The sequence below is a fragment of the Rhinoderma darwinii genome, chromosome 2 (assembly GCF_050947455.1).
Source record: "Rhinoderma darwinii isolate aRhiDar2 chromosome 2, aRhiDar2.hap1, whole genome shotgun sequence".
In the NCBI taxonomy this organism is placed as follows: Eukaryota; Metazoa; Chordata; class Amphibia; order Anura; family Rhinodermatidae; genus Rhinoderma; species Rhinoderma darwinii.
The window spans coordinates 149,054,047-149,068,511 of NC_134688.1; the positions used below are offsets into that span (position 1 = coordinate 149,054,047).

Below are 14,465 nucleotides of genomic sequence, written 5' to 3' on the forward strand. Positions count from 1 at the left end.
GTGTGTATATATGGGTGTGTTTGTGTATATGTTTGTGTGTGTGTGTGTGTGTTTTTGTATATGTGTGGGTTTGTGTATGTGTTTGTGTATATATGGGTGTGTTTGTGTACATATGTTTGTGTGTATATGTGTGTGTGCTTTTTTGGTGTGTTTATGTGTGTGTGTTTGTGTATATATGGGTGTGTTTGTGTATATGTGTGTGTGTGTATATATGGGTGTGTTTGTGTATATATGTATATGTTTGTGTATATGTGGGTTTGTTTGTGTACATGTGTTTGTGTATATGTTTGTGTGCATATGTGAGTTTGTGTATATGTTTGTGTGTGTGTTTATGTGTGTGTGTGTTTGTGTATGTGGGTGTGTTTGTGCATATGTTTGTGTGTATATGTTTGTGTGTTTTTGTATATGTATATGTGTGTGTATATGTGTGTGTTTGTGTATATATGGGTGTGTTTGTGCATATGTGTATATGTATGCATATGTGTGTGTGTATATGTGTGTGTGTGTTTGTGTATATATGGGTGTGTTTGTGCATATGTGTATAGGTTTGTGTGTATATGTTTGTGTGTGTTTTTGTATACGTGTGTGTTTGTGTATATGTGTGTGTGTTTGTGTATATATGTGTGTGTGTGTATATATGTTTGTGTATATATGGGTGTGTTTGTGTACATGTGTTTGTGTATATGTGTGTGTGTATATGTGTGTGTGTATATGTGTGTGTGTATATGTGTGTGTGTATATGTGTGTGTGTATATGTGTGTGTGTTTGTGTAATATATGGGTGTGTGTTTATATGTGTTTGTGTATATGTTTGTGTGTGGTTGTTTGTGTGTGTGTAGGTGAGTATAAGTATCGGTATTGTTCACATTGCTAACTTTTTTTTAATGTTGTTGCAGATTTTGATGTACCGATTGGACTACGTCTTTCGATTCGTTGGACTACTGCGTAGATCTACGTTTTTTTCACATTTTAATAAAATGGTTAACGAGGGTTTTGTTGGGGATTTCTTATTTCAATAAAAAAAAATTGTCTTTGTGTTTTTTTTTCAAACTTTATTAGTGCCTAGATAATGGCAGTTGGCTGATTGACAGCATCCATTATTAAGGCGGTACTTAGTGTTAGCCAGTGCAGAGGCTAGCACTAACCACCCATTATTACCCCGGTACCCACCACCACCAGGGGTGCCGGGAAGAGCTTGGTACGATCCAGTACCCGACCATCTGTTGTGATGGTCGGGTACTGGGGCGGCCGTAGGCTGGTATTATGAGGCTGGGAAGGGCCAAAAACAGTGGACCTTCCCACCCTTGTAATGCTAGGCTGCTGCTGCTGTGTTGTATCGGGCTGGTTATAAAAATGGGGGGGACCCCCACGTCGTTTTTTTGTAAAATTTAACAATAGACGTTGGGTCCCCCACATTTTTAATAACCAGCCATATACAAGGCTGCAGCAGTCTGGCATTACACGGGTGGGAGGGGCCACTGGTTTAGTACATTCCCAGGCTAATAACACTGTGTTGTATGTGGCTGGTTATGATAAATTGGGTGGAACCCCATGTCTTTTTAATAAAAATAATAAATAAATAATAAAAAAAAATGACGTGGGGTCCCCCCCATTTTTATAACCAGCCAGATACAACACAGCAGCAGCAGCCTAGCATTACAAGGGTGGGAAGGTCCACTGTTTTTGGCCCTTCCCAGCCTCATAATACCAGCCTGCGGCCGCCCCAGTACCCGACCATCACAACAGATGGTCGGGTACTGGATCGTACCCAGCTCTTCCCGGCACCCCTGGTGGTGGTGGGTACCAGGGTAATAATGGTGTTTAGTGTTAGCCTCTGTACCGGCTAACACTAAGCCTCCCCTTAGTAATGGACCTTGTCACTCAGACAGCGGCCATTACTAAAGTGATAGTAATAAAACTTGAAAAGAAAAGACAAAGATATAGATAAAATATTTTATTGAAATAAAGCACCCCCAACACAACCCTCATTAACCATTTTATTGATGAAAAAAAAAGCGTCATCTAAGTAGTCCTCGAAACCGACGTGGTCCAAACACCAAACCTGTAAAAAATCAAAAATATAAAAAAAATAATGAAATAAAACATGTCGTAGGCTTACTTTCACTTTCATGTGTGATACTGACTGTTATACCATGTATAGAAGCCTGCGGCAAAGTTGGCTTAGATACAGGGTGCCAGCAGACAGTATCATACATGGCCATACAGACATATATACAAACAAACATACATGCAAACATACATGCACGTATACACATACAAACATGACAACATACATACATGAAAACATACATACAAACATACATACATGCAAACATACCTACATGAAAACACATACATGAAAACATACACACATACAAACATGACAACATACATACATACATGCAAACATACATACATGAAAACATACATACATGCAAACATACATGCACATATACACATACAAACATGACAACATACATACATGAAAACACATACATGAAAACACAAACATGACAACATACATACAAGAAAACATACATACATGCAAACATACATACATGAAAACATACATACATGAAAACATACATACATGCTAACATACATACATGCTAACATACATGCACATATACACATACATGCACATACAAACATACATACAAGCAAACATACATACAAGCAAACATACATACAAGCAAACATACATAAATGCAAACATACATACATACATACAAGCAAGCAAGCATACATACATACAAGCAAACATACATACAAGCAAACATACATGCACATATACACATACATGCACATATACACATACAAACATGCAAACATACATACATACAAGCAAACATACATACAAGCAAACATACAAGCAAACATACGTATATGCAAACATACATACAAGCAAACATACATACAAGCAAACATACATATATGCAAACATACATACATGCAAACATACATACAAGCAAACATACATACAAGCAAACATACATACAAGCAAACATACAAGCAAACATACATACAAGCAAACATACAAGCAAACATACATACATACATACAAGCAAGCATACATACATACATACATACAAGCAAACATACATACAAGCAAAAATACATGCACATATACACATACATGCACATATACACATACAAATATGCAAACATACATACAAGCAAACATACATACAAGCAAACATACATACATGCAAACATACATACATGAAAACATACATACATGCAAACATACATGCACATATACACATACATGCACATATACACATACAAACATGACAACATACATACAAGAAAACATATACATACATACACACATACATACATACATACATACATACATACATACCAACATACATACAAAAATAAACTCACCTAAGACGTTCCCACGAAGAGCTGAACGGTCCCGTCACTTTTCTTCTCCCATTCACAATAACAGAGCGGTGGGCGCAGATGAAGTAATCACGTGGGCCTGATATGATTACGTCATCTGCGCCACAACGCATTGTTACTATGAATGCGAGCGGCGCCAAGAAGAAGGAAGATGGCAAGTGACGGGACCGTTCAGAGCGCCGTTAGAACGTCTTAGGTGATTATTATTTTATTTTATATATTTTTAGTTGTTCGCCGGGTGCTGATGCAGCACCGATGCGGCGGGTACAAAAATGTAGTGACAGGGTGGGGGAGGGAAAAGTGGCTTGCCGAAACGGGGTGAATGTAGTGTAGTGTAGTGTACAGTACATTCACGGTAAGTTCGTCTCAATCGGGCTTACCATGCCCGCTTGAGACGAACATTCTCCCGATGTTGCTAGAACTACAGTATCTAGCAACATCGGGAGCGCGCACACTGCAGAGCGGAGCGGCTTGATTGACATCGAGCCGCTCACGCCCCTTATTAGAAAAGATAACCAGCACTTGCTGAGTTATCAAGTGTAAAAAAAAGGCACTTAGGAAATGAATTTTAATTTTTTTTTAACACCAAATGTTTTAAAATTCATTTCCTGCTTAGAATGTATAAAAAAAAAAATTTGAGTCAACTTGGGACAACCCCTTTAAGTCTTGTAAAAAAATCAAAGTAAAAATAGTTGTGATATTGAAAGTGGTTGAAAACATTTCTTTTAAAGTGCATATCAGAAATGGAAAATTTGACATGGACACAAGGGCATCAATGACCCTTGGTCATGAAAGGGTTAAACACCTTAAAGCCTCATTCCTTCTCTTTCTTTCTTTCACAGCTCCTAGTGAACAGGTTAATCTAGTCACATTTAGGCCTTATTTACACGAACGTGTTTAATGTCCGTGATACTGACACGGACCTATGTAAGGCAATAGGGACATTCAGACATTCCGTGTTTTTCACGCAGCGTGTGTCCGCTGCATGAAACTCGCGACATATCCTATACATCTGCGTTTTTTGCGCATCACCCCCCCCCCCCTCCCATCTGTGCCAAATTATCTTATTCCTACTTCTTCCCTATGGTTGTGTAGTTTGTTAATAATGGTTCCCCTTTTTCTGTTCTTGCTGGAGCTTTTTCACCTGCTCCACCATGTTATTGGTGCCAAATTTAGTCACGCAGATGAACAAGCAAACGCTCGATCATCTGCTGGTTGTATCGTTCTAAAAAAGTAAAGGATTATCTTTTAGTACCGGGGACGTATGGGAATGTGACATGTGCATCCGGAAGGTCAATTGTTGCGCTACCATTGTGTAAATATGTCATTACCTGCATCTGTAGAAGTTTCTGTAATCCTTTTAGTGATTTCTGAAGTGTAGCAGATAGTAGAGTTGTGATAACAAAATTTTAAGTGGATAAGACAAATTCTATTTTGTAACCATACTGGATGGTCTTTATAATCCACTGATTACAGCCTTAATAGGCGATCTAATCCACTCAGTAGAAACTGGAGATTCTTCCTCCCACTTATTTGGGGGGGGGGGATCATTGTTTATCCTGGTCGCTACGAATGGTATCAAACAATATATTTTTCCCATTGCCACATTTAGGGTAGCTTCACCTCCCAGTCTTCCTTGTCACCCTTCACTCTTGTTGGAAGGGGGAGGTACGAAAGGAACTTCTCCTTTTGGTTAATTTGGGTAATGGCAGCAATTTCTTCTTATTGTAAATTCTGGAGAAAGTTATCAAGGGCTGGGCCAAACACATTCCCCTTCAAACGGAATCTAACAGTTTGGATTTTGATACAGTATCAACCGACCACATTTCAGCCATAGTGCTCTCCTCTATTTGCCAGAACTGCTGCACAGACTGCTACCTATATGGATTCGGATGATGCATCAGCTAGGAAACCTATAGCTTTCTGATGGAGATGATATGATCTGCTCTCTTTATGTTCCCTCTCTTAGAGGACTCTCCAACTGTTCAATCCATATGAACATTTTTTTTGCCACTTTGGCACACCTGGATTTCAATCTTTAGAATGTCTTCCCATGGCTTAATTTGTTCTTCATTAAATGCAAACCATAATCTTAATCCATCTGGAATGCTTCTCTGGACCTCCACATTCAATTCTTGGATGTTCTCATGGAGAAGTAAAACTCGCCTCTCCCTTGTTCGGAGTCCAGCAAACATTTCATCCTGGACTGTTCTTTTGACGCACCATAGTTTTAATGTGGTCAATTAAAGTGGGTTGTACTTCATTAAGGATCCTTTCTGTACAGGTCTGACAGAGGTGTTTACTGTATGCAGCAGACAATTTGTCGCAGACGACACATTTGCGTACCTGAGATTTTCCCTTAGATATTTTAGGGGCTTCCTTGCCAAGATACAATAGAGAGGAGGGAGAACAATGCAGAAGATACCCAAAAACGAAGGCAATACATACCCCGTAGCAGAAGACTTACTGGGGAAAATTTTGTGTTGTGTTCTGCTTTTTCAGGCATGGTGTGGGGAGAGGAGAAACAAACCTTTCCTTTCGACATTATATGAAGACAGACCTTCAGAGCAGAGAAACGCTGCAGCCGGGGTTGTACAATTTTTCTCTTTTTTGAAAGGATATGACCCCCGTGACCCTTCGGTGCCACACTGCGTTGTCGGAAGGAGACCTGCAACAGCATGGGCTTTGTAAAATGCCGCCGGGAAAGAGGTCCTGGAATCGCACAGCGTTGGTCATGCATAAACGGAAGTAGGTTCAGGGCCTGCATGGGGAAGGCGGATGGGAGCTCATATAAGGACCCAAGTCTGTCTCTTAACTTATCAGCGTAACCTCCCAGAACACACAGGAGAGCAGAGCAAGTCCTAGCGTCCGTAGAGAAGGCAGAAACAACCCAAGTATGGAAAAGGAGACCTATCGACCTTGGCTGTCCAATGACAGTTCACTTTAACAGAAAAAAAAAACCCTAGCCATGGAGCTCATGAGAGATGACCTCTCAGCCATACCCAGTTATGGACAGGAAAAACACCTAAGGTTGAGGAGGGGGTATTTTAACCTGTTTTCTGACCCTAATAAGGCGTGAGGTCAATTCCTGTTGTGCGGTCATGGAGAATGAATCGAGAAAATATTGTTTTTAATGTCACTGCTTTCCAAGTGCCATTACCTTTTTCTCTTTTCATTGATGTGGCGTTATGTGGGCTTATTTTTTGTGGGACGAGTTATATCCTTAATAGAACCCTTTTGCGGTACAACTTTTTTTTTGGGGGGGGGGGGGTGGAAGAAAAAAAAAAAAAAGTTTCTCTTAACGTCATTCACCTTGCAGCTTACGTAATGTATTAGCTTTATTATACAGCTCCTTACGACTGCGGCGATGCTATGTATGCATGTTTATTTTGCGCAAAATTAAACCACTTTTTTTTTTTAATACTGTTAACACTAAATTTGAATTATTTAGTCCCACTAGGTGACTACACACTGTGACCTGATTATCACTTTTTATAATGCTTTGGGTGTACTGAGTATACCAAAGCATAACTGCCAATCAGAAATAAACTGGCAGGCAATCCATTTGGCACAGTCTAATAAACATATAGCCATGGCAGGCCTGGGGGCCTTTTTGACACGCTCCTGGCTGCCAAGGTTAACCATTGCCCTGCGCTTGTGATGTGCCGATATGGTGACAGACAGAGGGAGGGGGCTCTCACTAACTCTGCTATTGACCGCAGAATCAAAGTTGTCTAATGGCAGGTACCGGAGTAATCTCCAATCCCAGTCATTGAAGCGGGATGTCAGCAGTCCGCTGTGCCCATGTCATCGACTGGACATACCATTATGTCCTAATGTGGTCCGAAACCATCATTTGAGGGAAAGGGTGTAAAGCTATAGATATTTGTCAGCAAAGTGTAACAATTTCAATTTCTAATTTATTTGTAGACTGTCTAGCAGCTTCCTCCCACTAGCAAAATCAAAGGACAGGCTGGAAATCAATAGATGACAGATAAGAGGATGCCTCATCTTCCTCCCACTGTTGAAATAATGTGCATATTTAACAGAGTCTGACATGCCTATGGCCAGTTTAATTCTACATTTTTGTTATTAGATCTGATAAGATAAAATAAATTTTTAGAAACCGTAAAGATCATTACATAGGAAAAACAAATACAGGAAACGCATTTGTGGTGAGACTCGAGAAGCTTCTTTAAGAGCTTCTAAGTTTGAAGAGAGTCAAAACAAGAAAAACATTTTATTTTACATAAAAAACCCAAAGTATTTTTGAGGTAACATACACAAACTACTGATCGATTTAAACTATTGAGTGACAGGTGCATTGCATACAAGTCAATAGATTCCTTTGGTCTGCAGCTGTAGCTTGATCGTTAAAATCAATCCGTCGCGCTACAAAAAGTAGAAGTGTAGCCCAGGCCTTAAATCGATAAGGATCTGACATTTTAGAAAATATCTTGAATACCAGGGTTCCATTAAAACCTGCGTGTATTCTAGGAAACACTCCCGGGACACCCATCTATGGGGATAACGGGGTACTGTGACAAGCTGCGCCATAAATGGCCAGGATGAGAATAATCCTAGTCTATGAAAAAAAAAAAATGTGCACGTTTTACGCTTATCTGAAAGGGGCCTAAATCCTTACATTGTGCCGTTCCTTCGTTATTCCTATATGAATAAATTGACAACTGGGGGCTAACGTACCTTTCCTCAATAGGGTGTGAAGAAGCACTGATTGACAGCGTCAGACTGGGAAGAGACACGACCCAATTGAAAAAACGAATGGTAACACCAGTTGTCAATTGATTTATATTTTTTTCAGCTGGTTAATAGAGGAAGGATTAACACACCGGGCACTCGTTCTGAAAAGAACGACCCTGTTGTCTCTGGAACCTATCCCTAATATTGTGATCGTTTCCCTAAATGAAGCTCAAAGCTCCTACGCGTTTCACCAGTTAAGTACTGGCTCGTCAGGGAGATGTTGAGCATAGCGGCGTAACAGATCTTATGGCAGTGGCCATATATTTTTTACAGGCAGGATACCAGAGGAACGGCACAATGCAGAGTTAAGAAAAAAGTTCATCAGTATTATTTTATAGGGAAGGCAAGTATTTACTAAAACAGACATGTGAGAAGAACCGATTGGACGCTTTCATATCAAATGGTTTCGCCTACTTTCCTAGCAGGAACTTGGACATGAATCACAGATGAAAAGCTTCCATATGATGGTTATAATGTAATGTACAGTATTTTACCTGCAAAGCAGCCTCTTCAACAATTTCCAGGTCTTCTTCCAATTCACTCCCTATTTCATAAAAATAAATTGCCGTGTGTGTAAATGTATACATGAACATCCATAAGAAAAAGTATCTTTGCTCTTTTAAATTAGTCAATTTTATAATGCAAATACACAGCAATATATATACACATATATATATATATATATATATATATATATAAAATTGCAGCGGCTTTTAATATTTCTCCCTATATTTGCAGCAAGCCCAAATTAAATTACTACTCCTCTCAAGTCTAAATGGATTCACTGAGGCATGCATGAAATAAATGAATAATAGAATCAGTTAAAATTTTAAAATTGACAAGTTTAATCATTTTAGTTATATTGTAAAGGGAAGCTCAGGAAAATCATCTTGAAGGTTTGTGAACTGTGAAGTCATTGTTATTACATCGCAAACCCAAACTAACAGGAGGTTGTCAATATAACGCTTATACCAAAGAATGAAATCATGAAAGTGGTTAATTGAACCTCACACCAGGCCATGAAAAAATGGCCAAAGATGGGGAGAAATAGATTCCGTCCCACGTTTTTTTTTAAATATATTGATGGCAATGACTTGCATTCCAGGATTTTAAATAAAGATGACAAACATCACCAAACTTTAAAAAAAAAGTTAAACATAAAAACTGGATTTAAACATTAGGTAATTTTTGGACAATACATTCCCTTTAACCCTTTAACGTCTTGCCACATACATGTGCGTGGCAGCCATTAAGGGGAAATATGTAACAGACGCACGAGCTGAGCTTGCTCCATACTTAGCGGGTGACATCTGTGTAATACAGCCGACAGCTTACTGCAACGGGCGGAATCAAAGATCACTGCTGCTGCCTGTTTAACCCCTTAGATGCCACAGTCAATTGCGACCTTGGCATCTAAAGAGTTAGAATATGGGGGGTGGCCTCTTCCGACATTCCATCGGCCCCCCCATAAGTGTTCGGCAGCCTGGGGCCTAATGAAGGCCCCCAGGTCTGCCATCTTTGTACTCCTATAAAGCGCTGCTTCCAGCACACTGTTGAAAACACAGTATACTGCAATACGTTAGTATTGCAGTATATCCTGTAAGTGATCCAATGATCGCTGGTTCATGTCCACTAAGGGGAAAAAAGAAACAGTTAAAAAAAAAGTGATCACGTATTCCAGAAAGGTACCAATAAAAACGACAGATTGCCTCGCAAAAAAAAACAAAAACGACCTCACATTGCTCAATCGGCGGAAAAATAAAGTTATGGCTTTAAGTAAATACCATTTTTTTTTTTTATTAAGTGGTAAAACAAAACAAAACATTGGTATTGCCGTAATCTTATCAATCCGTAGAATAACGTGAACATGTAGTTTTTTACTGCCTAACGGACTTCGTCAAAACGAAACCCCCAAAATAGGCCAGTTTCACCCCACAAATAATTTTCCTGTTTCCTAGTACATTATATGGTACTATAACATGTCCCGCAAAAAACAAAGTCTGCATATGGCTAGGTTAACGAAAAAATTACAAAAACTATGGCTTTTGAAAGGTGGGGAGGAAAAAACTAAACTGGCCGCATCATTAAGGGGTTAAAAAAGTGCCACGGTCATGACACAACCATTAACAGACTGTCAGACGAGTGGTATCTTACCAATGGGGAGAGCCAGATCTTTTTTCATTAAAGCAGCAGCACAGATGCCTCCCAGGTTGGCCAACTCCTTCTCTAGCTGAATAATCCCCTAAAAAGTCAAAATAATCATGATCTCAAACACAACAGAAATAAGGTGACAAATTCAAAATTACAGTGAAAAACATTTTATCACTTGGCATTGTTATATCAGGGTATATCTAATAAAACAGGGTGGGACAAGCTATTCAGATTTCCCCTGTGCCTAGCAATGTGCAGTAACATTTGAAGATTGGAATACCCTTTTAAAAAACGTTCATCATTACTGTAAACTCACATACAGCACAGAGCCAAGGACCAGCTGTTGCCATAAATAAAAAGCAAAAGGTATGTATGAATCCAAACTTCTACACACAAAAACCAGAGCCATAGAACGGAGATGAATTGCTATTAGAATTATCCAGTGATGCAATAGAACTGTTGCAATATATTGCCATCCAAGTATTCCCAACAGGGGATGATGCAATTCAATTTGCTTTATAAAATTTGTGTATCCCAAATTGTACACACTTGATGAAACAGGACTGTATCCAGAGAGTTGTGGTCAATGATTCCTTCTCTGAATGGTCCCCGGTAATAAGTGGTGTACCCCAGGGTTCAGTGCTGGTACCACTATTATTCAACTTATTTATTAATGATATAGAGGATGGGATTAATAGCACTATTTCTATTTTTGCAGATGACACCAAGCTATGTAATATAGTTCAGTCTATGGAAGATGTTCATGAATTGCAAAGCGGATATAAACAAACTAAGTGTTTGGGCGTCCACTTGGCAGATGAAGTTTAATGTAGATAAATGTAAAGTTATGCATCTGGGTACCAACAACCTGCATGCATCATATGTCCTAAGAGGAGCTACACTGGCGGATTCACTTGTTGAGAAGGATCTGGGTGTACTTGTAAATCATAAACTCAATAACAGTATGCAGTGTCAATCAGCTGCTTCAAAGGCCAGCAGGATATTGTCGTGTATTAAAAGAGGCATGGACTCGCGGGACAGGGATGTAATATTACCACTTTACAAAGCATTAGTGAGGCCTCATCTAGAATATGCAGTTCAGTTCTGGGCTCCAGTTCATAGAAAGGATGCCCTGGAGTTGGAAAAAATACAAAGAAGAGCAACGAAGCTAATTAGGGGCATGGAGAATTTAAGTTATGAGGAAAGATTGAAAGAATTAAACCTATTTAGCCTTGAAAAAAGACGACTAAGGGGGGACATGATTAACTTATATAAATATATTAATGGCACATACAAAAAATATGGTGAAATCCTGTTCCTTGTAAAACCCCCTCAAAAAACAAGGGGGCACTCCCTCCGCCTGGAGAAAAAAAAGGTTCAAGCTTCAGGGGCGACAAGCCTTCTTTACAGTGAGAACTGTGAATCTATGGAATAGTCTACCGCAGGAGCTGGTCGCAGCAGGGACAGTAGATGGCTTTAAAAAAGGGTTTGATAATTTCCTAGAACAAAAAAATATTAGCTCCTATGTGTAGAAATTTTTCCTTCCCTTTTCCCTTCCCTTGGTTGAAATTGATGGACATGTGTCTTTTTTCAGCCGTACTAACTATGTAACTATGTAACATCATGCTATTCTAACATTTGTTTCTGATATTGTACTTAACATTTGTATTTCCTTTTGATAACTTTGTAGCAATATTAAAAGAGGTATTCCCATCTGAGGCTATGTTCACATCTGCGTCCGTACTCCGTTCCATCGGAATGGAGCCCTGACTGACACAAACGGAAACCATAGGTTTCCGTTTCCATCACCATTGATTTCAACAGTGACAGATCTGGTGGAAATGGTTTCCCTTGGTCTCCGGTGTGCAAGTGTTCCGTCAATACCGTAGTCTACTATAGTATTGATTCCGTCAACGGAACCCTTGCACAACTGAGACAAATGGAAACCAGTGGTACTGGATCAGTCACCATTGAAATCAATGGTGATGGAAACGGAAACCTTTGTTTCAGTCGGGGCTCCATTCTGATGGAAGGCTCCGACGGAACGTCAGAATAGAGTCCTAACTGATATGTGAACGAAGCCGAAGACATTTATGGCCTACCCATTGGATATGCCATAAATGACTGATAAAGACGAGTCTCTGCTTTGGGATCTGCACCTATACCGAGAGTGGGGGTCGCTAGACGACGGTTTCGCCTAATGCAGCAAGCGCAGATTCCAGGTGGGGACTAGTAGAGAGGGCTGCGCATGCACACGACTCACCATTATGTTCAATAGGCGTCCCCACCTTGAATCTGCAGTCAGTGGCAGCCGCAATAGCCGCACATGTTTTAACGTGGAATGGGTGACCCCTGTACTCAATATCCAAGCGGGTCCCAAAGCGGAGACCAGAATCTATCAGACATTTATGGCACATGCTGTGCATGCGCCATAAATGCCTAAGAAGGGAAAACCCCTTTAAGTAATGTGTAGAAACCACTGATGTTAGTCAATGGCAACAGTAAGCTGGAAGAAGACCAAAGAAAAACTGACCTCATCTGTTCCTGGACTAAATTCATATCCAATAGCAAAACACTTGAAGCCATAAAAACAGGACTTTTCATCTTTAACGTAGTCTGATGCAGTTTCAAGAGAGAACAAAGCCTCATTTCCTGAAAATATATATATATATGTAAAAACACGGTTAGTAGGTTGTCTCAAAATGTAGCGCAACATCCATAGCTGTGAGAAAGGAAACTGTAGATTTAGAGTTCTGCAATAGAAAAACAGAGAATTTAGGGCCTCATTCTTATCTGCATTGGTGGCTCAGTTAGGTGCAGACGTCACAGATCCAGCCGAGAACACCAGAAATAGCGCAGCATGCTGCGCTATAGTTTCCGGTAAAACCAGACACCCAGACAGAAACCCGACGGAACCCATAATAGTTAATGGGTTCCATTGGCCGCTGGTGGGGTCCGTTGTGCAATGGAACAGGCACCTCCATTTCGCTCCTCTGACAGAGAACAACAAAAAGCCAAATGCTGGCGTGAACTCCGCAGAAGATGTACATTAGCATTAATCTGATGAATGAAACTTGGAGAAATTGAAGAGGAAACATTAAAAGGACAAATTTGGGGACGAAAGGCACTATTTAACTCTGTTGCATTATTCATGTACTCACATATATCTGCATTGAAAAGCAGCCGATCTCAAAATGGAATTAAATAAATAGATCTCTTCTAAAGGCCAGTTCACACAGATTTTTTTTATACTTTTTTTGACGCAGAAAAAGCATCGGAAAACGCGCCAAAAAACAACCTAAAATGCCTCCCATTGATTTGAATGGGAGGCATAAGAGTTTTTTTCCCGCGTGCGTAAAAACCGTCTTGCGGGACAAAGAAGCGATATGCTTTATCTTACGTCTCTGACCTCCCATTGACATCAGTGGGAGGCAGAGAAAGCTTATTTCGCTGCATTTTTTGCCCGCGACGCTCAATGGCCGTGGGAGAAAAGGGCGGCAAACGGCGTGCAGGCAAATCAAAATCTGCCTCAAAATTCCAGATGGAATTTTGAGGCAGAATTTTCTTCCTGCAAAAAACTCCATGTGAACATACCCTAAGGAGCAGACACAGGAAGGTTTATAAATATTATTGTAGGGTTGAATTCAAACTAATTTAAAAATGGGCCAAATTGCACAACTTTTCTCAAAATGGTGCAAGTGGTAAGATAAGTTTGCATGACCCCCCTTCCTTACACCACCACCTTGTGGCTGCCGTATATATGTACGTCATTATTATGCACCAAAAAAAGGTACCTCTCTTATAAATTTCGCCGCGTCGCCATTAGCCCCGTGTACCCCTGAGGACGCTACTCTGTAGCGAAACATGTCGGGGGGGCTTTCAAATTCCTTTTAATTCCTACCACTGACCGGTTTCACTTTGCTATCTATTTAGCTGACTATTGTCAAGCAATCTAACTTACTACACTTGTCAATGCGTACCTTATCGGTAGCTACCTTATGCCTGCACCACAGGCAAAATATTGTCATCCGGTCTTCTGGTAGTGAGAATTTTAAATTTGTGTGTGTGGTCGTCTTGCTATAAGTAGCTAATAAAGATTTACTTTTAATTTATTCTGTTGGGTAGTTGGGAAATTAGGCTTGTCGC

General features: G+C 40.0%; 1 protein-coding gene across 15 annotated transcripts in view; it reads right to left on the reverse strand.

Moving 5' to 3' along the window:
- Nucleotides 1–14,465, reverse strand: part of MYCBP2 (MYC binding protein 2) — a 291,950-nt gene that overhangs the window by 124,605 nt on the left and 152,880 nt on the right. For all 15 annotated transcript variants that reach the window (XM_075852355.1, XM_075852367.1, XM_075852366.1 and 12 more), the window contains 3 exons: nt 12,853–12,971; nt 10,323–10,410; nt 8,663–8,712 (listed from right to left, as the gene is read on the reverse strand). In XM_075852355.1, coding sequence (XP_075708470.1) covers nt 8,663–8,712; nt 10,323–10,410; nt 12,853–12,971 — 257 coding nt within the window. The remainder of the gene's footprint in view (nt 1–8,662; nt 8,713–10,322; nt 10,411–12,852; nt 12,972–14,465) is intronic.